The following is a 25,563-nucleotide window of genomic DNA, read 5'->3' as shown; positions in this document are numbered from 1 at the left end:
GCCAGGCGATTTGCGTTTTGTGATCTGAGTGTGAACCAGGCCTTAGGGTGGAGTGGGTAGAGGACAACGAGATGATGTAGCACTGTATCTTGCTGATGATTGAAAATTAAAGTGGAACTGAACTCAGAATTTTCACTCTGCTATATAAAAAAAAACAGCATAATGACCTTTAAAGAAAAACATTTGTTACAGCTGATATCTGCAGTGTATCAACTTCCTGCTTTCATGGAAGCAGACATAGACATCCTGTGTTTACAAGTTAACTCCTCTGCCAAGGCAGCCTGCTGACACAGCTGAGAGATAAAATTACAGTTCTGATTAGTCACAGATAAGAGGGAATTAGACCGGCACCCGAAACTGCTGCACTTCTTTTCAAGGCACATTACTCCACCTGCGGAAGCTGCATACGCCGCAAAATGTGTTGTCATTAAAGTGAACCTCCGGACTAAAAATCTACTCAGCAGAACTGAAAAGGCTTGGTATTTCTTTAACAGTTTCACAGCATCAGAACTTTGTTTCTCTTATACAAGCCTCATTTTTAGCTGCACAGAAGAAACTGCCCGGGCATTTTCCCCTAATGCTGTGGAAAGCATGATGGGATTTCTGATTTTGTTGTTCTCGTTCTGCTGTTTGGTGCAATTTTTTTTTTACATTTTGAATTTGACATTTGAAGCCTAGTGTGTGCAGCTGGGAGGGGTAATCAGGACACAGGACAGTTGGAACTGTGTCTTATGCATTCTGTCTCCTCCTTTCAACCAAAAAGATGGCTGCCCCCATGACAAAGATGGCAGCCCCCATGCATCACAAACATTTGCCTGTTCTTTTAAAACAGGGTGGGTAAAAAAATTATATTACCAATCTATTCTAATTAACATAACTAATGTAACTTAATGACAGTATGTTTGTTTAGGCTGAAGTTCCCCTTTAAAGGTTTTTCTTTTTATCAAATTGAAGGAATACTTATTTAAGGTAGGGCCATTTGTTGCTACTACCGCAGAATTGTTTCTATAGGACACCCACTTATCTTGGGTATATACCTTCCCAGGATACCCAAAGTGACATGAGGTAGACATGTGTATGTACAGTGCCTAGCACACAAATAACTATGCTGTGTTCCTTTTTTTCTTTCTCTGTCTGAAAGAGTTAAAGGAGTTCTGTGGGGGGATTCTGAGGAGAAAAACAGACAATTACCTTGGGCTTCTATCAGCCCCCTGCAGCGGTAATGTCCCACGCCGTCCTCCTCCTATCTGCCATTTGCCGCCGGCTCCGGTCTAGTGCGGCATGGGATCCAACTGCGGCTACGCTACAGTGGCTGCGCACCCGCTCGCTTCTGCCTGCGTCATCGGAAGCTTACTGCGCAAGCGCAGTACAAGGAAACATTGTACTGCGCTTGTGCAGTAAGCCTCATGACGCGAGCGGAGGCGCGGCAGTGCGCATTATTAGTCTGTGTGACAGACTAATAATAGCCCGGTGCCGGCTGCGGGGAACGGCAGATGGGAGGAGGACGGCGTGGGACATTACCGCTGCAGGGGGCTGATAGAAGCTCCAGGTAAGTGGCAGTTTTTCTCCTCAGAAACCCCCACAGAACCCCTTTAAATATCAGGTATGTAAGTGGCTGACTCAGTCCTGACAGGATGTGACTACAGTGTGACCCCAACTATAACACACTTTCCTAGCAGAAAATGGCTTCTGAGTGCAAGAAAGAAATAAAAAGAAATAAAAAATAAATTTCTGATCAGTGAGGGTCACACTGTAGTAACTTCCTGTGTGAGTCAGGACTGAGTCAGCCACTTACATATCTGATATTTAACTCTTTCAGGCAGAGAAAGGAAAAAAAAGGAACACAGCATAGTTATTTGTGTGTTAGGCACTGTACATACACATGTCTATTTCTTCATGTCACTTGTCACATGTCACTTCGGGTATACTTAAATATTTTGGACCATCATGGGCACCTCCTACCCAACTCCATTAGACAGGCTAAACTCTCTAAATACATACAGGGTGCATTTCTCTGTTTTCCTTCTGTCCTGTGCAAGAAAGGAGGAACTCTCCTCACTTTCCAGTGAAGGGAGTTCCATACACCTGACCCCGGGTGGAATTCCACCGCTCCACGGAGCTCAGAGTGCATGTGATTCTTTTCAAGAGAGTGACCGCCTCCAGGACTACTAGTATATCCGAGTGGAGTCGGGGTTGTGTAACTCCACCTGCCCAAAGTGTTCAGTGCCCCTCGTTCAACCCACCTTTGTGAGTATTTCCACAATTTTTTAAGTACTTATTGACTTGTGACGAACTGCACCATTAGGGCTCCCGTTGTCTCTGTTTTTTCCTCCCAGTGTCTTACACTCCATACCTCGCTATCCTGTGCAACACTTCAGGTCCACTTTAACTTGGCAGATTACTGACAGGACTAGTTTTATTGATGTCTCTCTAATTTACCAAAAACTACCAGTCTACATTATGAAAGCCACAAAGCTGCATGGAGGCCTTAGGTGCAGGAAGCTAGGGATAACTCACCCCCCCCCCCCCAAGAGTTTATAAAATCTTTCCACACTATTCAAGACAAAATGAAAAAAGTTTCCTGGAATTGTTTTGTGCATGAACATTTTGGAAGCTTATTTTGTGCTTACAGAGTTAGTTGGGGTACTTTGGGGGTTGAACTTGCTCCAGTGGGGGGGGGGGGGGGGGGGGGGCAAGTTATGTTAGCCCCAGGACCCCATTGTAGCTTGAATTGACTTTAAAGGGAACCTAAACTGAGAGGGATATGGATGTTTCCTTTTAAATAATACCAGTTGTCTGGCTTCCTGCTGATCTCTGTGACTGAATCACACACCTGAAACAAGCATGCAGCTAATCCAGAGCACCTGATCTGCATGCTTATTCAGGGGCTGTGGCTAAAAGTATTAGAGACACAGGATCGGTAGGAGAGTCGGGCAACTGGTATTATTTTAAAAGGAAAAATCCATCTCCTTCTCAGTTTAGGTTCCCTTTAAAGAGACACTGAAGCGAAACATTTTTTATGATATTATGATTTGTATGTGTAGTACAGCTAAGAAATAAAACATTTAGATCAGATACATCAGTCTAATTGTTTCCAGTACAGGAAGAGTTAAGAAAATCCAGTTGTTATCTCTATGCAAAAAAGCCATTAAGCTCTACGACTTTCAAAGTCGTGGAGAGGGCTGTTATCTGACTTTTATTATCTCAACTGTAAGTAAACAAATGACTTTTTCTCTGCCAGAGGAGAGGTCATTAGTTCACAGACTGCTCTGAAAGAATCATTTTGAATGCTGAGTGTTGTGTAATCTGCACATAATAGAGAATGATGCAAGTTAGAAAAAACACTATATACCTGAAAATAAATATATGAGAATATTTTCTTTGCAGCAAATCTTCTAGTAATTATTCATAGTACACAACCAATTCATTATATCATATATTTTTTTTCACTTCAGTGTCTCTTTAAGTGAGAAGCCTTTACTCAGCCTGATGGTAACTAGAACCAGTGTGAAGGCTGGTGCACACCGAGTGGGTTTTCTGGCGTTTCTGCAGATACGCTTGGTCAATGTATCTCAATGGGGTGGTTCACACCAGAGCGGGAGGCGTTTTGCTGAAACGCATGCTCCTGGGGTGAGGCATTTTTTGGATTGCGGAGGCGTTTCTGCCTCCAATGTAAAGTATTGGAAAAAACGCAAACCGCTCTGAAAAACTGCACTTCAGAGCGGTTTTCCAGACGTTTTTGTTACAGAAGCTGTTCAGTAACAGCTTAACTGTAACACTATATTTGAAATCTACTACACCAAAAACACTTCACAAAACCGCAAAATGCTAGCTTAAACGCTACAGAAAAATAAGAAAAAGCGTTTCAAAATCTGCTAGCATTTTGCGGATCTGCTAGCGGGTTTTAGTGTGCACCAGGCCTGAGAGAATATTGCAGGTTACTGGCACACAGTGACAGATTGCATGCAGTGTCCTCTTTTTTTCTAGGTTCAATTCTCCAGCCTATCTCAGCAGGCATGAGTTTGCTACACAGTCTGGCCTCAATTGACTAAGCTTTATCAAACACTTTACCGAACGTTTGATAATTTACCTCATGGGTAAAATCTAATTTTGAATTCACTAAGGTATTAATAGATTTATTGAACGTTTTATTGATAAAACATTTAATAAATCTATAACACCTTAGTGAATTCAAAATTAGATTTTACCCATGTGGTAAATTATCAAACGTTCGGTAAAGTGTTTGGCCTCAATTCACAAAGCTTTATCAATCTATTGTGTTCTAAAGTAGAAAGCTGTCTCAAGAATGCAGGGCTGTAGAGTCGGTACAAAAATCGTCCGACTCCTCAGTTTATGAAATCACTGATTCCAACTCCACAGCCCTGCAAGAATGTCTGGGACTCTCGTTCGCACAAACCTCTCCAGACTCCACAATTGGAGCTGATTCATGAAGACTCCTCTAAATTAAAAAAAATGCAGAGGGTTCCAGACCTGCCCAGTTAATTTTGTTTGTGGGCTGCAAATCGCATCAGGCAGAACAAATTGAGGCTTCTGGTATTCTTAGTAAGATGTAGTCATTATGGTTTCTGTTACAGGATTCCTGGGGGGATTGCTATTGCTGCATAGACTATAGAAATAAACAATATCTGTAAATATCTAGTGCCATGCAAAGCTCGGTGACATTCAGGAGGTCACGGCTGCGTAAGGATGTGGCTCTCTGGCAATTGCTTTTGACTTCAAATTAATGTTTGGCCACAAAAGTTCAATTCCCAGTTCAGGCTTGTGTTTTTGTTATGCATGTTGTGGTTTATATCTTACAATATTACAGCATTATTCAATTTTATTACTTGGCTGGGGTTGGCAGCCACGGACCATCATCATGTGGTGGACAGGGCTTTTGCCTCAAAGGTGAAATATCAGGAAATGCTGGATTTTAATGCCAGAAATACCGGGTTTTCCCCGGTAAAGTGGACCTAAGTTACCGACTGACAGTGAGTTATTTTTAGCTTACAGTTCCTCTTTAACTACATGTTTAAGTTTGATAAAAGGTGTGAGATAAGGTTAATTGTTTGCAGGGAGGACTGGGGACTAAGAAGTAAGTAGTATTTTCTAAACACCCCTTAAGGATGTGGAGAAGGTTAAATGTTTTGTTACACACTGAGTAGGGAGGAGATAGGCTGGATGAGGAGACATCTGATCTGCAGTGCTGCTCACAAAGTGTTAATGGGTAATGCCTTGTGAACACTCTGGACTAAAGGCTGGTTCACACTAGCGTCTGTGTGGCAACTTTCTCGGCGATTAAAAGTTATCAACCACTGTTGATACAAATAAATGGAAAACCTTTTTAAAGCGGTATTGTCACCATAAAAATCAAATTTCAACAGCAACTGGTCTGAGTGTATTAAGGGATAAAGATGCTAATCCTGCATTCAAAACTTGCAAAACTTTTTCTGCTGTTATGGTTTGTAGTTATCACATACTTTAGGAGCACTGGCCCTAGTGCCAAAGAGTTGAATGCTAGGAGTTCTTTTTATCTATAATATATTCCTCCTTTTCCATTTATTTCCCTGCCAGCTGCTTATCAGGAACACCCTCTGATTACTTGTGTTTACAAGCAAGGCTAAGGTGACTCAGTGATTGGATGTGTAAATAAAAAAAGACAGTGCATTTGTTAGTATACACCTCAGTGGGAGTGTCTGGAAACTCTGGGAGGAGGGCAGCTAATGAATACACAATGAGCAAGAGAAGGGAGGGGGGAAAACAAGAGTCAGGGAGGCTATGATGCCAGCATTAGCTTGGCAAGATGGCCACTGCCTAGAATAGGATTTTCTGCTTTTCCTTTATAAAATTCACAGGAATCATTACGTGGATAGCACAATACATCTGTTATGTAAGTAGAAGTAGTATTTATCTACTTCTATATGTGTTTTTTATTTCTAGGTTAGCATGGGTGTCGCTTGTTCTTTAAGCATGGCTGTACTGCACCTGTACAAGTACAACCATGCCTGTGCAGTAAGCCTGGGTGTCGCTTGTTCTTTAAAGGATGGGTACAGCTTTTTGCGTAAATGCCACAGCAGATACCATAGCCTTCATTTGCGTGGCTCGGTGTCCCCCTAGGGGTCTCAAATCGTGAGACGAGGACCAAAAGCCAAACGCTGCTCTGTTCGGGAGCAGCAAAGCATTAAGCATTGGCTAAACAAGCCACCGCCAACCGTTCCGCAGAAGCCGGTCTGAACAAGCCTTAGGGGCCCTTTCACTCCAGCTGTGTTCAGTTTTGTTTTTGAAAACACTTACAATTTTCCAAACGCAAGTGCAGTAAAATTACAATTGGAGTAACGAGAATGCATTTATACTGAACGGGTTCCCGATTTTCTAAAAAGGCAATTGTAGTTCTGCTGCATTTTTTTCCTGCATTTTAATTGAAGCCAACATAGGGAAAATCGCAAAATGCAAAAATTGTATTTCAAATTGAGATTGCATTTCGTGATTTTTGGTGTGAAAGAGGCCTTAATGCAGCAGAGGCAGCTGGTCAAGACCGCCTCTGCTGAGAATCTAGCCTGTGTATGGCTGCCGACAATCCAGAGTGCTGGATCGTTTTGGCCAAGTGCTGTTTAGGGTCATCTTGGCTAAGAGTCCATCGTATGTAGAAGTATTGCCCAAACTCGTGTAAAGTTCCAGCACACCAAATCTTTTTGCTTCCTACCTGTATTTTTGCAGTGTATACTATATATACTAGGGTTGACATGCCTAACTTTGAAGGGAGGTAAAATAAATAGTGCAGCCATACCTTATTAGTTCTTTAAGCACACTGAGTATTAAAACCCCAAACACTTCAAAGAAATTGTCAGCCTAATAATGCTTCCCCATGATGTACTTACCTGGGAATTCCTCCAGCCCCTTGCAACGGACATGTCCCTCGCAGCATCTCTGCTCGCTGCTGCCAGCCTGGGATCCAGTGCAGAGGCTGTCCTCCTCCTCTGCTGCGCCCGTGCGAGCATTGTCCGCAGTGTACTGCACAGGCGCAGTGCACTGCAGACAATGTGAACTTGATTGACAGCGGCACTTGCGCAGGCGCAGTAGAGGGCGACATCGAGGTCGGCTTCTGCACCGGCGGGGACCCTGGGCCTACGAGAGAGCGGAGCTGCGGCATGGGACATGTCAGCTGCAAGGAGCTGGAGGAAGCCCCGGATAAGTATATCATGGGACAGTGTTATTTGGGTGACCGTTTGTTTAAGGCTTTGTTCCCACTTGAGCAGAGAAGAGACTTTTTTTTTTTTCGGCCATTCCTCGCTCATCGCTAAACGGACAGTGAACTGCCCCTATTTTATAAATAAGTCATTTACACCTGCCACGCTGCTAAAGATCCGCGGGATCTATTGCAGTAAGCAGTCCGCACTTCTCTGCAGTCTGCAGTAATCTGGGGCAGGTGAATGCGTTCCCCCTATATACAGTAGCCTATGGGGGAGAGCATCAGCCCCTGGGTCCAGCCAGACCATAGGAACAGACACTACACTGTCCACTCCCGCCGGCCGCATGTGATCTGCCAGCAGGTGGGAACAGAGCCTCAGCCGTATACAGTAGCAGGTGCTTCTAAGGTGGTCACACACCATACAAGTTTTTTTTAAATATCTGTTCAATTTAAGAATTGCAATACATGTTTCTGACTGATTGTAACATTTCAAAAAATCTGACCAGTGTACCACACATGTACGTTCAATTTTTCCCCAATTATGATGATTGGAAACTCTGACAAAATTGCTTGGGTGTGTATATTAATAAATTGACAATCTAACACACACCATACAATCTTTAGAGAGATTGAAGAAAAATATCTGGCATTCCGGATCGAAAAAAATAGAATAAAATGGGAAATCCGATCGGATTTTTCAGTCGAATGAAAAAAAAAAAGCTTTGTCGGTTTTTGTTTTTTTGTTTGTTTTTTTTCCGGGAGATCCGATCACTTTTATCGCATTGCCGTAAAATTGGATCATTTTATTGTATCGTGTGTGGCCACCTTAAGGCTGCAGTTTTTATAGGTGTGTGTGTATATACAGGGGTTGGACAAAATAATGTAAACACCTTGAAAATCAACAAAATATATTCTGATATGGTGTAGGTCCACCTTTTACGGCAATTACAGCCTCAATTCTCTGAAGTATTGATTCATATAACTTGTGAATTGTTTCCAAAGGAATTTTAGCCCATTCTTCAGTTAAAACCCCCTCCAGTTCTCTTAGAGACGATGGCGGCTGAAATCGACTTGTTACTTGAATCTCTAATAACGACCATAAATGCTCCATAATGTTGAGGTCTGGGGTTTGTGGTGGCGGTATATGGAGATGTACCGGTATCTGTCGCATTGAGTCACATCTGAGCTGCAGCCATATTTGGATGCCGCATGATGGTGACAAGAATTGTTCTTGCACTGTAGTGTGTTGCAACAAATGTGTCAGCATTACATAAATGAATAATAACCATGTGTAAGTATAATATACAGCTGTGGGGTGTTTTATCCTGTTCAGTTTCCTCCTGGCTGGTAATTGCATATGACTGTGTTCTATCTATAGCAAATATCTGAATAGTTAGACATGAAAATTGCAGCAGGATCTCTTATTGGGCAACTTACCTAGGTTTCATTCCAGGGCTGTGGAGTTGGAGCAATTTTTGGGTACCTGGAGTCGGTAGTTTTATAAACCCGAGAAGTCAGATAATTTATGTACCAACCAGGGCTGTAGAGTTGGTACAAAATTCATCCGGCTCCGCAGTTTATGAAACCACCGACTCCAGGTACCCAAGATTGCTTCTTGACTCCGACTCCACAGCCCTGGTAAGTATTAGACTGAGCAATTTTGGGTGCCTGGAGTCGGTGGTTTCATAAACTGAGGAGTTGGAGTCGGATGATTTTTGTATCGACTCCACAGCCCCATTTCAATTCACTAGCTTTGAAAAAAGTTTTGAATTAGGTTGATTCCATTTTTTGGCTAACTCAAAAGAACTCCTTTTCTTCTAAGTTAGCCAATAAATGGTGTCATCCTGATTCAAAACCTCTTTCTTTGACTGATGGCTTTCACAATGTTTGAGAGAGAGATTTGCTTCAATCCTTTCACTTCCACAAAGGTTGTAAAAGTGTGTTCTTGAGATGAAGTATGGAAAGCACAAATGATCTTTAACGAGATATAAACTTTATGTAGAGTGTAAAAAAAACTTACCTTTGAAAGGTGAACTGATTGAGGATCTGGTCTTTCTTTGGCAACTCTTGTCTGTAGATCAATTGTTCTGTCTCTGCACACAAAACAGAAGCTTGCCTTCTTAAAACAGAAGGCGTGTGCGATTATTAGGTTGGAGTGAGCATATGAGGTGCCCTACAATGCATCGCTGCTGAATATGCAAATTGTCCCTTTGTTTTCCCTGAAAGCTAAACACAAATCCAGAACCGCTGGCATGCAAGGATGTCAGCCAGTTAATTTTTACAGAGCCACACTAAGGGCTGGTTCAGACGGACATTTGGAGTCGTTGCGTTCATTGGCGTCGCGGCGGCGATGCGTTTGGGCTTTCAGCAGCGTTCGTGTTGCGTTTTGGATGCGGTCGCGTTTTTTCTTCCCCTAGGGGGACATTACCCATCGCGGTTAACCGCCCCTGGAATCTACATGTAGCTTCCAGGGGCTCCTCAAACGCCAGGGAAAATGGGCCACGAACGCCGTGTTCGTGTAAACGCGTGTGAAAGCTTGGTACGAACGCTCCCATTCACTTGAATGGGAGTGTTTAACGCCAAGCCCCGAACGCTGGTGGTAACCGCTCCACAGGCGTCCGTCTGAACCAGCCCTTATCCAACATGCATACAGACTGTTTTGGAGATACAGCTACTGTACTGATAGTGTGCTCCCTTGTCCACATCTCTGTGCAGCCTGGATGATACTGTAGTGTTGTAGCCATGCACAAGCAAATCTGAGATGAGACCATTCCCTCAGTAATCAGGCATCTTACACAGGAAGTATAGATCTCATCAGGTAATGCAGGTACAGTACTGATAGTGTGCTCCTCTGTCCACATCTCTGTGCAGCCTGGATGATACTGTAGTGTTGTAGCCATGCACAAGCAAATCTGAGATGAGACCATTCCCTCAGTAATCAGGCAGCAGCTTACACAGGAAGCAGAAGTCTCACCGGCTGGTGCTTTGGATTTAATCAACACAGGACCAAGGTAGTGTGCAAATAGCAAGCCAGAGTACAAGAGGCTGCCAATACCACAGCTCTTATGCCCACCCACCATCCACCATAGCTGGATAAAGAATACTACAGGGGCCACAAAACCGGTTTACTATAACAGTTCTATTCTATCCAGGTTTACTATACCAGGTGTTACTCCCATATACTTCTAATGGTGCTTGGCTGGGACCTGGACATTTAGATTACTATACCTGAAGTTTTACTATATCTGGAATTACTGTAACGAGGTTATACTGTACACCATGAAAAATGTTACCACTCTGTAATGTTTTGATTTCTCTCTCCCTAAGGTTCATGTGCTCACAATTGCCCAACCAGGTTCTCAAGAGCATCAGCATCATCGACTCTCCAGGAATCCTTTCTGGAGAGAAGCAGCGGATTAGCAGAGGTGAGCCCTTTAGCCTTTCCTGGATACTATTGCAATTGCATCCTGTGGGCAGGGATAGGGAGTGTTTTAGATTCCAAGGGGTGGGGTTTGGGAACTCTCAAGTGGTGTTGGTACTACATGATGCCAATCAGACTGGGGTGTAGCAAGCTGTGGAGTGTGACACTTTGTCCCTAATGCCCTTACTTCTAAAGACTCATACAGACAATAGACTTTCCATGCACCAAGATGTTTGGCTGTAATTGTCTTGGGCAAAAATCCTTACTTCTAAATACCCATACAGACATTAGACAGGCACCTCACAATATATATGTGGGGTGTTTAGAGATCCACAATGCCAGAGTACTATACGAATCACTACGGATGTCTTAGTGTTAAGGGGGGGGGGGGTGTGTTAGTGTTAGTGTTAGGCATCAGTAGTGGAGGGGTCTTAGGGTTAGGCATCAGTAGTGGAGGGTTCTTTGTAAGAGTAGAATTAGGTTTAGCTATAGTAATATATTGGTAAACTATATTTTACTATTGAAAATTAACACTTAAAATAGTGGAATATCGGTAAATTTACATTCTACTGTCGGCAATGTTCCTGCACCTGAATTTTTCCAAGGTGCCCCAAATTCACATACGCCATTGCAGACCAAAATATAAATTGTGTTCTCCCCAGAATTTTTTTTCCAGCCGGGTGGCATGAGAAAGTAGCCGGGTGGGGCGAGATGAGGGAATGCAGGGCCAGCGCTTCTCTGCATAACTCCTGCTTACAGCAAAGGAGGAGGTGAGCCGATGACAGCCGGGTGCTCACCAAAACTAGCCGGGTGGAGCACCCAGCTAAAAGATCCTGGGGAGAACACTGCGTATTGATCTTCTGTATATCACATAAATGGATTGGCAAAACTGTATCCTAGACCTGCGTAAATTACTGGCCCATGGAGTTAAAACAATTCAAGCAGGAACCAGATACCATCCAAAATAAATCTCACATGGGGAAGTCACCATGCATGCACAGGAAGGGTTTCCCTGGATAACCAGCTGGTATGGAGAGGACACATCAAGCAAGAGCCACCTGGCTTTAGTTTCCACTTGGCTGGCATTCCCTGCTCTTCCTGACCTTGTGAGATTACAATGTCTTGTTTATGAAATCATTTAGTTTCTTTTCTCCACCTTCCTTCTAATAGTTTGGGTTTTCTTTGAAGTTTTCAGTTGTTCAGGAGGTGCCAGGATTAGGCACGCAGCAATGACACAAACTGCATGACTACCAATTCTCTTCCATTGCACCTAAGCCGCCTGGTGCTTGGAGGCTTCAGATTTATTTTCCCCAGGATTTCCCTATCTGGTATTTAATTTCCTGCAAATCTTCAAGGTTGCTGGCAATCGTGTTAGGAAGGCTTTGTTTACAGGAAACGATGAATTGCAGACCTAAACTGCAGTTTAAAGTGGGCATATTACCAAATCAAAACAGCTAGTTTAAAGGATTACTGCAACAAACTGTAAAATACATATGTACTTGTGCATAAATGATGTGTATTTGTCTCGGAGACTCAGACTAAAATGAACTGTAAAATTTACCGGTCTTTTTTCATTTGTAGCTGTCATTTACATTAGGTATTTTAGGCTTTGATCTGATGGTTCTGAATATCTTGGGGCCCTTTAAAGGGAACCTGAAGCGAGGAAAATTATTTAAAATACATTATGTAGCTGAAAATAAATATTTCATACTTAACTCACCGTCAGTTCCTCAGAAGCTCACCATTTTCTTCTTACAGCGATCCCTTCCAGTTCTGACAATATTTTGTCAGAACTGAAATATATCAGTTGTTGACAGTTATATATTAGCAGCTGTCACTTACAACTGAATGTCCAAGGTAATGTCTACGTTTCCCTATGGCTCAAGTGGCCGATATTACAGTTTAACAGTGTGCTGACCAGGAAGCTGTTATGGGTAATGGCCATTTTTAAAATGGAGGATGGAGAAATCCATTGATCGCAGTGGACAAATAAGACACAGGAGAGGAGAAAGAGATTGAGTAGTAGATTACACAGGAGGAAAGTATGACCTGTGTATAGTTATTTTGACTTTTTATTTTCAGTACAGGTTCTTTTTTAAGGCCCGGGGCCCACTAGAGCAGTGTTTCCCAACCCTGTCCTTAGGGCCCACCAACAGTGCATGCTTTGTAGAAATCCACAGAGGTAGCTCTGCTGAGACACAAATTACCTCACCAGTGCATGTTTGTGGTTTTCTGCAACACATGTACTGTTGGTGGGCCTTGAGGACAGGGTTGGGGAACACTGCACTAGAGCACTTTCAGCTGCGCTTTGGGATCACTGAAAACCACTGGAGATCCCAAAAAGCACTATGCTGAAGCAAGTCAAAAGGGAGTATCCCCTCGCTCAAGAGGTCACCTGCGCCTCTCTAACTGGAGATAGATATGCACTAATGACCTCTTGTGCTAGCGGGCGAGCTACATGCCTTAAGGAAGCAGTGATGAACCACAGGAGGCATGGTACGTATTTTAAAGAGATGCTGAAGTGAACAAAAATTGCTATTTTCACCTGATAGTTTGCTTCAGTAGATTTAAACCGCCATATCTCGAGCCAAAACGAGGGGTTTATACCCCCCAAATCCTGGGGCAAACATCCACGACTTTCTTGGTCGTGGATTTTGCTGCCCGGGGAGGCAGAGATTTGAGCTGCAGCTCTGCCTCTGACGTCAATTGCCGTGCGGATCTCCATCTCTCCCCGCCCCTCTCTGTGAAGGAGGACTGAAAGGGACAGGGAGAGGCGGTGATCCGCACGGCGATTGACATCAGTAGAGGTAGAGCTAGAGCAGAAAGCTGTACCTCTTTCAGGAAGCGCTGCCCGGATTGCCCCCCGGGATTTGGGGGGTCTAAAGACCTCGTTTTGGCTCGGGGATGCGGTGGTTTACATGTACTGAGAGTACTGAAGCAAACTACCAGGTAATAATAGCAATTTTTGTTCGCTTCGGTCTCTCTTTAAAGAGAACCCGAGGAGGCATTGATAAAGTAAAAAAAAACGCACAAAAAAACCCTTACTATCTGCTCCACGTCACCTCGGATGGATCTGTGCCGCTCTCCGTAGCCCTGTTCATCCTTCGCATCCCGTTTGTCAGGAACCGGCCCGCGGCATGTCTGCGTATACGAATCCTGACTGCTGGTTTTACCAGATCGAGAGGGGAAGCAGCCTTAGTCGAGCTACCACAAGGCTGTGACCCCTCAAACACTTCTCACTGTTACCACTAGCTGTTGCTAGACAAGTCCACTCTGCTGTCGAGTGCTCAGCATGCAATCCGCATTTTCACAGCTTTGCTCTTTAGGCCGAATATGGGACACACACACACACACGCACGCACGCACGCACGCACGCACACACGCACACACACGCAATCTTACACTGTAGTGAAGCAAAACCACCAACAGTCGTTCCAAACGTTACGGTTAGCCACTCCGAGACTTCCCACTCTGCTGTCGAGTGCGGAAGTGCCCCATACACACAATGCAATTACAATCTTATACGGTAGTGTTGCTCAATAATACAATCAGGCCTGGACTTGTACACTGTTACCCTTCAGTCTCCTCTACTAGGCTATGAGTGTTAGTTTAGTACAGCAGAAGTCAAACTTATTAAATAACGATTTAATATTCCAGGAAAAAAGTGGAACAATGCAGAAAATAATATATACAAAAGATTTACAAAAACAAAGTAAAAAAGTTACAAAATAAAAGTTACAAGGATACAAGTACAAAGATACACACCAGGCTATTTGCTTACCAAAATAAACAGGGATCAAGATAGAAGAACCTTGGGCTTAGTTTTTGTGGACGGACACAGTTCTGGTTGGACCAGGAGCCCACTTAGCTTGGACCAGGAGTCCACCTAGCTTCAGCTACTGTCAGGAGCGGACTGATTTTAGGTATCTGCCCCTGCCTTTTATGCTCGTAGATTCGCCTTGAGGCTGCAAGCCTGTTTGGACGGGGAACTAGTTTTAATTGAATCTCCAGACATAATTTAATTCCCTGATTGTTCAGTTTGTCATATCCTTTCTGTGATATGCAAACTTCCCAGGTTTTTCCTGTACACTTTTGCTCTTTACAGAGATTTCCCATCTCCAGGTGACAGGTAAAATTGTAGTCTAGCACATACATCAAAAGATTGTGGGGTGAAGCTTCCTTGCTGTCATCTGTAAATTCCTGGCCCTGTGCTGGTGTGAGCTGTGTCAAAGCACACTGCAGCAAGTCCAGGTGACAATTGCTCCCAAGCACAATACACATCTGAGACAGTATTTCCCAGAAGATCAAAAGGTAAGGACATGACTGGCTATGGGCATAATTAGCCATTTCCCAAGGCTAGGTAGACAGTCCCTACTTGAATGTCTAGGTTCATTTGCCTTTTCAACATAATTGACCTATTCAAATGCAGACAATGGTAGAGTTAATTTACATGTACATACAGGAACTCCATGAAGCCAGCTGCCAGCCTGGCATGCCTACACCTCTGACATTAATATACAGCAGATAGAAAAATGAAACATATGGCTTCCATGCGATACCATACGGCTGCTATGTTCTGCAGATTACCGTACATATCATCATCACATATATCCTCACACCGTTCTTCCTCCAATTACCGGCAGAAGATTCCAAGATGGCCGCAACCCGGAAGTACTTCCTGGGTCACGGCTTAGCTGCTGATTGGCGGGGAAGTGCGGTGACAGAGACGGGGAGTGAGCTGATAGAGGAAGGGGTGGGGGGGGGGAGTGAGCTGACGGGATTGACGGCTGGAAGGGGTAAAGGAGGCTAGGGACAATCAGATTGTCGCTAGTCTGTTGCTATTTTTGAGGGGGCACAGCAGAGCCTGGTGGGACTGACAGACACCAGAAGGACACAGAGGCGTGCCATTGGACAGAGAACATGCCTCTGTGTCCTATAATGTATATAATATCCGCCTTGGGTACTCTTTAATCTTTATTCCTACGGGATTCAACAACAAAGCAGCAAAAAAGCTAGGGCATACTGAATGGGCATCAGAAGACTATTGACATTTGGTTTCCCTGAAAATACCACCAGCACATTAAGAGTGCTATAACTTAAAGTTTGATGGCCACTAACTATAGGGGAAGCAGAATATCTTAATTTTCTTTCTCTCTCAACGTTCAAGATAGCTGGTTAATATCATGTGATGTATGTATGTATGTATGTGTACAAATCTTGTAGGGTTTTGTATTGTGTATATGCTGGCTGTTATTTTCTATCGGACGTTTTGGGCTACATCTGGACACTGCCGTGAGTGCTGCTGATCTCTCTGGTCAGGTTAATGCACATTGGCGTCAATTCACCAGAGGTTACCAACCTATTTATCTCTTGGGAGGTAATTTACCTCCTGTGATATCTCCAAATAGCAATTCTCCAGAAGTATAGGGGGAAATATCGACAGAGAGAAATGCAAGAGATAAATGTGAGATAAATAAGTGATAGTTAGTAGTTTAGTTTTTCTCCAAATCACAATTCACCAGGGAAGAAAGGGGGTGTGGCCATTCGTTATTTTTTCATCTCTTTATCCCCTGAATGAACCTGGAGATATCGTGGTTTTCACACAGCAGCTTCTGCTGTGGAAGATGGAGCCTTTTGAGCTTACTCTGTTAGGCCCGGTGCACACCAAAAACCGCTAGCAGATCCGCAAAATGCTAGCAGATTTTGAAACTCTTTTTCTTCTTTTTCTGTAGCGTTTCAGCTAGCATTTTGCGGTTTTGTGAAGCGTTTTTGGTGTAGTAGATTTCATGTATTGTTACAGTAAAGCTGTTACTGAACAGCTACTGTAACAAAAACCGCCTGGCAAACCACTCTGAAGTGCCGTTTTTCAGAGCGGTTTTCGTTTTTCCTATACTTAACATTGAGGCAGAAACGCCTCCGCAATCCAAAATCTGCAGCAGCCCGAGAGTATGCGTTTCTGCAAAACGCCTCCCGCTCTGGTGTGCACCAGCCCATTGAAATACATTACCCAAGCGCATCCGCAGCCGCAAGCGGATCGCAAAACGCAGCCGAACCGCTCTGGTGTGCACTAGGCCTTAGAGCTTGCTTCTATTATGAGGAGACGAAGGCGCAGGAGGAGGGTCTGTTTAATCGCCCCTCGTATTTTTCGTGAGAGAACAGTTCTTGATAATTTTACTGAGACAGAGGTGGTGGTGAAGTTCAGACTCACTCGTAATATGATTTATGATATGATCCGGCAGTAAAAGGCGGGAATACTCTGATCAGGTAGTGGTAAAACTCCGCCTCCTACCCACAATGCTTCACTTTCAAGCTCACAGAGAGGAAAAGTATCCCATGTAAATCATTAATACCGATTACCTAACTCTCTGCTTTCTCACACTTTCCTCATGCATATCTCTCCATTATCCCCTGCTATCGAACACTTTTCTCTCTGTCCTCTCACACTGGTGAATTGACTCCAGAGTGTTAAAATACCTCATGAGATAAACTACCTACCTTTTTTCTCTTAGTAAATCCTCTCTGGTGAATTGACGCCTATGTGTTTATATGCTAATGTACGTCTGTGCACCTAGTGATCACTGTCACTGGCTGTATCTTGGGCAAATAGTAATGATCAAATAATCCCACTTAGATTTGGTACCTTTTCCCAGAAGAACAAAAGACACGATCTGCTTTGAACTGAAGATCGTAAAGGCTCGTGCACGCACTTGACTAAAGTCCGCCGAGGAGGCCAATAATGATCGCCTGAGACGATAATCAAGCCTGTGTACGGCAGCCGCCGAGCCCCAACGCATGATCGATCCGCCCGGTGGATTAACTCGGCCAACTCTTTTGAAGATGCTACTGCCCCGCCCGCTGCGTGATGTCATCTACAGCACGAGCCACTCAGTCATCCCTCCGCTCCCCCCACCACCACATAGCAACCATACACATCACAGGTGTGTATGCACCCTTAGGTTTCACAGCAGCCTGAACGGAACCGGATTTTGGCGCCCCCCCCCCCCCCCTTCTCCTACTCCATCCTCTTCACTTGTAGTTACAGAGGCGCCAGCAGAAATAAAAATTAGTAGTCTATTAAAACCAAATAATAAAATTGGGGGACCGGGGTGGATCAGTCTTCCCAATATATATGACACAACCACCATATTCTGTATCCAGAAAAATATATATTTAAGAGGCGCTGTACCTATCTGCACAACCTCGAGTTATTCCTGCACTTGTATTCGCCTGAGGAAGCGGGCTTGGGACCCGCGAAACGCGTTGCATAATTTTATGTGGAGTACTGATTAAATATATATTTTTCTGGATACCATATATGGTGGTTGTGTCATATATTGGGGAGATGGATCCACCCCGGTCCCCCAATTTTTTATTTGGTTTTAATAGATTACTAATTTTTATTCTGCTGGAAGAATTTTATATACAAATCACCTTTTATCCTGAGTTATCTCCTAGGAGATTAAACTTCTCTTTAAAATAACTTTTCAGCATTTTACAATTGAAGAAGTACCTAAAAGTTGGTGAAAAACTGGTATCAAAATTTTTGTATTTTCTTGCATGCTGGTGGTTTAAAAAAAAAACAAGCAAACAGATACTCACCTAGGGAGAGGGAAGGCTCTATAGATCCCACGCCCGCCGCACCGCATCACCAAAAACAGGACTTTAGGGAACACTGCGTTATTACACTGTGTTCCCTGTCTGGCCACCAGCCAAGCAGGAAGTGATGCGTGCTTGTGGTCACTTCCTGCTTCAGGTATGCAGAAGCATATTGTAAAAATAAGCTTCTGTTGAAGCACACCAACAACTGCAGTGCCATAGACTAACATGACTTCTGGGCCGACGCAGATTGCCGCTGGTCCCGAACGGTAACGTCATACCTCCCAACTTTTTGAGATGAGAAAGTGGGACACTTAAGCCACACCCATACTACACCCCTAGCCATGCCCCCAACACACACCCTAGTCACGCATTCCAAACAGATTTCATAAGAAAAATATTTTGCTTTATAATTCAAACCACAATGATCCTTTCTATCCTGGTTCATTTTACTTGATGTTTACATTTGAAAATAAGAAATATATCAAATTGGAAGAAGGATGGGAATACAGTTTGGAGCCAATGAAACACAGACTGAGGGACAGGGTTCCCAGAGAGGGACAGTTGGGAGCTAACTAATTAGTGCACACAAAAAAAACTGTGCAATACAATCACACAGGAAAAAAGTATGTGTGCAAAGAACCAAGGACCAGGAAACAATCTGCAACAAGCAATAGTGCCCAGAAAGAGAAGCAGCGCCAGCAATCAGTGAACACACACTGAAGACATGACAGACTGCCCACGGAATAGGATCAAAGAGTAGAAAGATGAGCTCCAGTCCCCTAGGGAGATCAGGGGCTCAGTGAGGCAGTGATAGAGATAAGGCAGAAACAGACAACGCTGGAAATGCACGGGAGACCAGAGAGAGCTGCGGTGTCACAAACAAATAGAAGCTCACCAGCTCTGCTATGCTCTCTCTGATCTGCTCTCCCGGGAAGCTGCAGCACTTCAGGTTTACCGCTCTCTCTCTCCAGCACAGGCACACCTCCTTCTCCACTGGTTAGCATTAAGAAGGAGGAGCTATAAACGGGTCTCCTGTGAGTGCTTTACAGCCAAATTAAAAGCATAAAACGCCATGAACAATGCATGCGCAGCAGTTTATTCACCGAGAGATGGGATTTTTATTTTACCGGCACTGAATTTTAATTATGGGTAATGCAAACAGCTTAAACTGCCTGACCTTTTCACAGGCAGCCTGTAAATATACTGGCAACACTCAGGAAGGTGAGAAGCAGGCTGCACAGTGTTGATCTCTGTGTGGAGAGGGAGCAAGACAGTCGGGCAGGGTGGAGGAAACCGGGATTTGACATGCAGGAGGCGGGATCAGGGGGCGTAAACCGGGATAGTCCCACCCAAATCGGGACTGTTGTGAACTATGGGTAACGTAGTTCTGCGCTGCTGTTAAATTGGGCACTTCCGGCGTACTGCAACGTGGGAAGTATGAACTTCCCCATAGGGTTACATTATGCTGCGGTAGTAGTGCAGCAATGTGCCGCATATAAGAAAAAAAGAAAGGGCCCTCAGGAATCGAGTAACTGAGCACAGGACCATCACCATTAACCACCCCTCTGGTACTCTTAACCACACACTCCCCCTCCCCTTACATAACTTCACAATAAGAAAAAAACCTGAAAAAAAAAAAGTTTAACTTACCTGGGGCTTCTGCCAACCCCCTGCATTCAACGGTCCTGAATGATCCACCGTTCCCCCTGCTACGGCTCACTTTCTCACAATGGGTTTCCACTGTGCCTGCGCGGCCCTGGCCGAACAAGTCCCTGTTCATGCTCCAGTCGCCGGGAGCGTACTGCGCACCTTAGAAGTCAGCTTCCACTGCGCAAAGTGAAAGTGAGCCATGGTGGGGGAACGGAGGATCGTTCAGGACCGGCGATGGCACAGGTCGGCTGCAGGGGGCAGGCAGAAGCCCCAGGTAAGTGAAACTCCTTTTTTTATTTTTTTCAGTTAATCTTCAGTTCCGCTTTAAGCCTATAAAAATATGAAAATTGCAAGCACGTTACCTGAATATCATTGTGCAAGCTGGGCTGAGAGGCAGCACCCTGCCTACACAGAAATGTACTGTTGGCTGGTGAGGAGGGCGGAGTCTTTACTCTACCCAGCTAGCTAGCCAGCTACGATGGGCACAGTATGCTATGAGGCCAGCATAGCTGGTTACACGACTGCTGTTTCAAGGTAAAGAAAAATAATTGGATGATTATTTATTGCAGGTAACATTCAGGGCTGAGTGATGCTACAACTGACTTGGCCTAAAAGAGTTCTGGCATTCTTGCTGGGTTGAATGACTGTGCTTATACTCCTCCTTCATACCTCACAACTTTCTGAGGTGTTAGCATGTTAAACTGCTTATCTGCCGAACCAGACATGCTGAATACTGTAACTTATCTGTTCCTGTGGCAGCACAAATAATTACCATAGCAATATAAAGCAATACTGAAGTAAACCTGAAAGAAAAAGTTAGATTCTCCCCTATGGACAGGGAAGGTCCAGGATTCCATGGAGCCTTCCTGAGCCACGCTCAGTGCCTTCATTCTACTGTTGTCCCCCGTGAACAGAGGCGCCAGCAGGATAAAAATGGATAAAACCTTGAAAATTTGCTTGGAGGAAGTGGTGGACTTACTTCCAAAAAGCAGACATGAAAGACTATCTGAATAGTAGCAATCACATTTATTATATAGTACCCCAAAAAGTGCAGTGCAACACGTTTCGCAGGCCAAGCCCGCTTCATCAGGCAATAAACGTGGGGACAAAACAGAATTTCGGCAATAGCAAGTGTAGCGCCTCAGTTATTCAGACCACTTTTCAAATTCGCCTTTAGGACTCCTCTTGAAGGTTCCGGAAGCACTCGCATCCCCGCGTGCTTCCAAAGATGAGTGAGCCCATACTGTGCCAGTGTGACCCCTACCCTACCCTACTCACTCAGTGTTGAAGCCAGAGGATCAGCATAACAGTCACACAAATGGCATATAAGATTTCAAAAATCCACATTACCCTGTTGCCTTGCATCAGGGATTTAGCCAGTGTCTGATGCCTTTCAGCGGGGTTACTAGACAGGAAGTCTGCTGTGCATTGGAATGTCTGTCCCCAGGACCACAACATAACTAACCTTCTCTCTGAGTTCCCCTCAGCCCGTAAAGCTTTTATGCGCATTTCATCCACTTCTGTTTTTCTTGGAAAAATTATGTTTTTAATTTCACAGAATCTTCAGTGCAATGTACGTTTTTAATTTAGAAGGAAATATGCAGCCATTTCCATTCTTGTGTATTATTTTGCTGATGTCTAATGTGCCTTTGTCTGGCAGTCATATGTTTTGTGGAGATAAGGGAGTGGGGTTTTTTTTTTTTTTTGCTCTTGGTTCAGTGAAAGGAAAAGGAAGTTTATGTAACACTCAGCGACATTATTTATTTGAACAAAACTACCCAGTGTTATTTTGAAGGAAGCCTAAACCTGGAAGCAGTGTATTTAGGATTATTTACCTCACAGACCAGTGTGTTTTCCATATTTTATGAAGTGCAACATTTTATACAGTGCTGCAGTAACAAAGCAAGAGAAGTCGGACCCTGCGAAACGTGCAGAAGACATAAAGAGTTCACAACAAATGTTAGCTGTAGGAAATTATAAAAACTATTCTCAGACCACAGCAGCTCAGAATTGCTTCACAGTCCAACGCCACTTACAATTATACATCTGTTTAGAATAAATGAGGGGCTGGAACGTCATCTGGATGCCTCTTTTAGATTAAACACTACCTCTATGCACCAAGTGTTATGTACTTGGACAGACAGATACTCCACTTATTTGCCCCGGGAAGCAGGTTGTGTTTCGAAATACGTCGCAGTGGAGTCCCCACCCCCATTTTTTACTGTGAACAACAAAGAGTTGTTTGTCAAAAATAGAGAGTGTTTCCGATTGCTTCGAGGTAAGTTCACCCCTACCTCCCTCTTTTTTTAAACTGTTTTTAAAATTTTTTATCCTATACGGTTTCCAACCTTGTGAAACTTCCTCTATGCGGTGGCCTAGTCACAGAGAAAGGAAGTGAGTCAAGTGTACTTGGGACAACAGACATCCATACAAGCCTTACTGATATTCTAAGGGTGTCCATGCATGACTTGATATTGCGGCCGGTTGACCTTGCAGTGATATTATCAAATGTAATAGAGAATCTGTGCCACAACATGGCCACCCAAAGATCCTATGATCAATTTCCTTCCAAGATCGGTAGAATGGATTGATCTATTGAAAATAAGCAACAAAGTATCCATATAGGCATCAATGCTCATAAGCACAAGTGTAATACATTTCAGTGTTCTCCCCAGGCTCTTTTAGCCGGGTGGTCCACCCGGCTAGTTTTGGTGAGCACCTGGCTGTCATCGGCTCACCTCCTCTTTTGCTGTAAGCAGAGCTGAGCAGAGAAGCACTGGCCCTGCATTCTTTCATCTCGTCCCACGCGGCTATTTTTTCAAGCCACCCAGCTGGAAAAAAAAATCTGGGGAGAATACTGCATTTATTGAAGGAACGTATCCCAAAGTAAAAGCTATTTAGAAAGAAAAGAGTAAAATGAACGGGGACACCGTTGGAATCAGGCATTTCTATACAGATATGCAAATAGAATAGCTGATGGTAAATCAATGGTACCACTATTCGGTTCACTGTGGGCAAGATGGAGCACATACACTATGAGAAGCTGTCCACAGAGCTTGGACCATAAATAACCTCCAACATTCATTTGTACAGTGATGGCTAAGAACTGGTCAGCAAGCCAAGATACAGTAGATACCAGATAGCCGAGTGTGAGCCAAAAGATCACCAACACCTTACCCAGTTGTCGGAATGGATCACATTTACCATGTGCCTACTAATCTCCCTAACGTACATGACAAATTTGGTGGCAATAGCATGTATAGGGGCTTTGTTGTTAAGTCAGCGCACTGATTCCTCTCGTACACCTCTTTCACATGAGAGGCTGAACTGTGCTCTTGTCGGGTAGCTCAGTCACCTGCTGCCAACCCTGAGCGCCTTTCAGCTGCAGTTTAATTTTTCATAATGTAGACTTTGTTCAAGTGATCAAAGTCTACCTTATTGGTTATGATCAGTCTGCAGAATTTACTTACCATCTGATTTTATTTGATGGAGTCTGTTTGCTAAGCCTGAAGCCTAGTACACTTCCTCAATTGATTGGCCAATTTTACCACTAACATGTAGTGTGAGGGTCAGCAAACTTTGAATAATATGAGTAGATTGTGTAAATTGACACTCATACTACATGGAGGTGGTAAAATTGGTCAGCGATTGGCAAACCAAAATTCAAGGTGTGCACAGGGCTTAAATTATCCCTGAAATGAGGGGGGGGACCACCCAAAACACTGAAGCCCATGGTGGCCTAGATTACCGTTTATCCTCGTATATAAGTCGCCCTCGTGTATAAGTCGACTCCAATATTTGACCCTCTTAAGGTGGAATTTTGTATTGACTCAAGTATAAGTCTACCCAGCAAAGTTAATAGCTGCACTTGTTGCCCAGAAAGAATGAATAGCTGCACTTGGGGCCCAGGAGGGCTAATGACTGCACTGCATACAGTATTTCAACCATTAACCCCTCCTGTCCTTTAAGTGCAGCCAATAACTCACCCAGGCCCCCAAGTACAGCAAGGATTCAGTTCCCTTCCTGCAGCTCAATATTTTTGCCCCTTACCCTTTCTTTGTGAATTGTTGTGGCCAGGACTTTCAGACCTGTGTTTTTTTGGCATTTCCTTTTATCAAGGGGGTGTCACTTACCACTGGGTAAATTGCTGTAAATGGGAATGTCACTAATAGTGCACATATTACTCTGTGCTCAGTGTTGCTCGTGAATCGTGTACAAGTCCACCCCTATACTTTATAGTGAGTCAGACCTAAATTTCTAGACTTCTAGTCGAGTATATACAGTACCTTTGTACAAGTGTACTGCTGCTGCTCATTGTCCCTGGTGGCCTTCATATTCAGCAGAATCCTGCAGTCCAATTTGAAAACCTGGAAGCTCCCTCTAGCGATGGCGCACATATCAGAACTGCACAGGCGCAAGTTCCAATCCACGCCTGCTTTCTTTCACTGCACAGGCACAGCTCAAAACTCCCGCCTGCGTATTTCATAATAGCTCTGCAATCACTACTCTGAACAACTTCCGGGTGGTGCGGGAGATGCAGGGGCCCTGGACTGGGGACGGGGGACCCTGAGTAAACTAGCAGCAGCAAACTTTTACAAAGGTAATCTAGCACACTGTGCGCTTCGTTTCATAACTTTTATCCCAGTTCAGGTGTGACCAACTGTTCTAATTGGTCGCAGCTTCACCTTTGCTCTGGGTTTTTTGCGCCTGGTTTGATAAATCAGCCTTATGGTTTACACATCTGAACATGTATGGTAGGAGTAACTGACATTAGCTGTGTTTTTTAATCTGGATTTAGTTTGAACTTTTTTTTATGCAATATCACACTGTTCAAGCTGAGCTCAAAGCAGGTAGCTAAATACACAACTGAAATGCATCATTTGTGAACTGTTAGCAAAGGATTTGTAAATCTGCGCAGCGACAGTACAAACCGTTTCCAGCGTTATACTTCACTATCTATACTCTTTTTCTCTGCAGGTTATGATTTCTGCCAGGTCTTGCAGTGGTTTGCTGAGCGGGTTGACCGGATCATTCTCCTTTTTGATGCACATAAACTGGATATATCTGATGAGTTCTCCGAGGCAATCAAAGCCTTTCGGGGTCAGGATGATAAAATCCGCGTGGTGCTCAACAAGGCCGACCAAGTGGACACCCAACAGCTGATGAGAGTGTATGGCGCCCTCATGTGGTCGTTAGGAAAGGTGATTAACACTCCGGAGGTGGTCCGCGTTTACATTGGTTCCTTCTGGGCCAAACCATTACAGAATACAGAGAACAGAAAACTGTTTGAAATGGAGGCACAGGATCTCTTCCGAGACATCCAGAGTCTGCCGAGGAATGCTGCCCTCCGCAAGTTAAATGACCTCATCAAGAGAGCTCGTCTTGCCAAGGTGAGAGGTGTGCACGGTCTGCGAAAAGTGCAGCTAGTTTACTATCACTATAAATAATGGAACTGCTTATATATTGTGTGTGTGTGTGTGTGTGTGTGTGTGTACTTTGTGTATTTGGCGCGCTTTTGTTTGAGTTTGCAATTAAGCTTCGTGTTGGTATTTTTCATGCTTTATTGGGGGGTGCAGAGGAGGGGGATTTTATTAATTTCCCTAATCAGTGGAATAAAATACAGTAACGTTTTTAGTTACCAAAAACGCACGTAAAAATGCATATCTCTACATGTCCATTGCGTTTTTTTGCATGAGTTTTTGCA

At 44.0% G+C, this 25,563-nt stretch overlaps 1 protein-coding gene across 2 annotated transcripts in view; it reads left to right on the top strand.

Moving 5' to 3' along the window:
* Positions 1 to 25,563, top strand: part of EHD4 (EH domain containing 4) — a 100,274-nt gene that overhangs the window by 43,617 nt on the left and 31,094 nt on the right. For both annotated transcript variants that reach the window (XM_068254315.1, XM_068254314.1), the window contains exons 3-4: positions 10,517 to 10,614; positions 24,837 to 25,249. In XM_068254315.1, the coding sequence (XP_068110416.1) occupies positions 10,517 to 10,614; positions 24,837 to 25,249 (511 nt within the window). The remainder of the gene's footprint in view (positions 1 to 10,516; positions 10,615 to 24,836; positions 25,250 to 25,563) is intronic.

The sequence above is a fragment of the Hyperolius riggenbachi genome, chromosome 9, assembly GCF_040937935.1.
Source record: "Hyperolius riggenbachi isolate aHypRig1 chromosome 9, aHypRig1.pri, whole genome shotgun sequence".
Taxonomy (NCBI): Eukaryota; Metazoa; Chordata; class Amphibia; order Anura; family Hyperoliidae; genus Hyperolius; species Hyperolius riggenbachi.
This window is presented reverse-complemented; position numbering and strand designations above follow the sequence as displayed.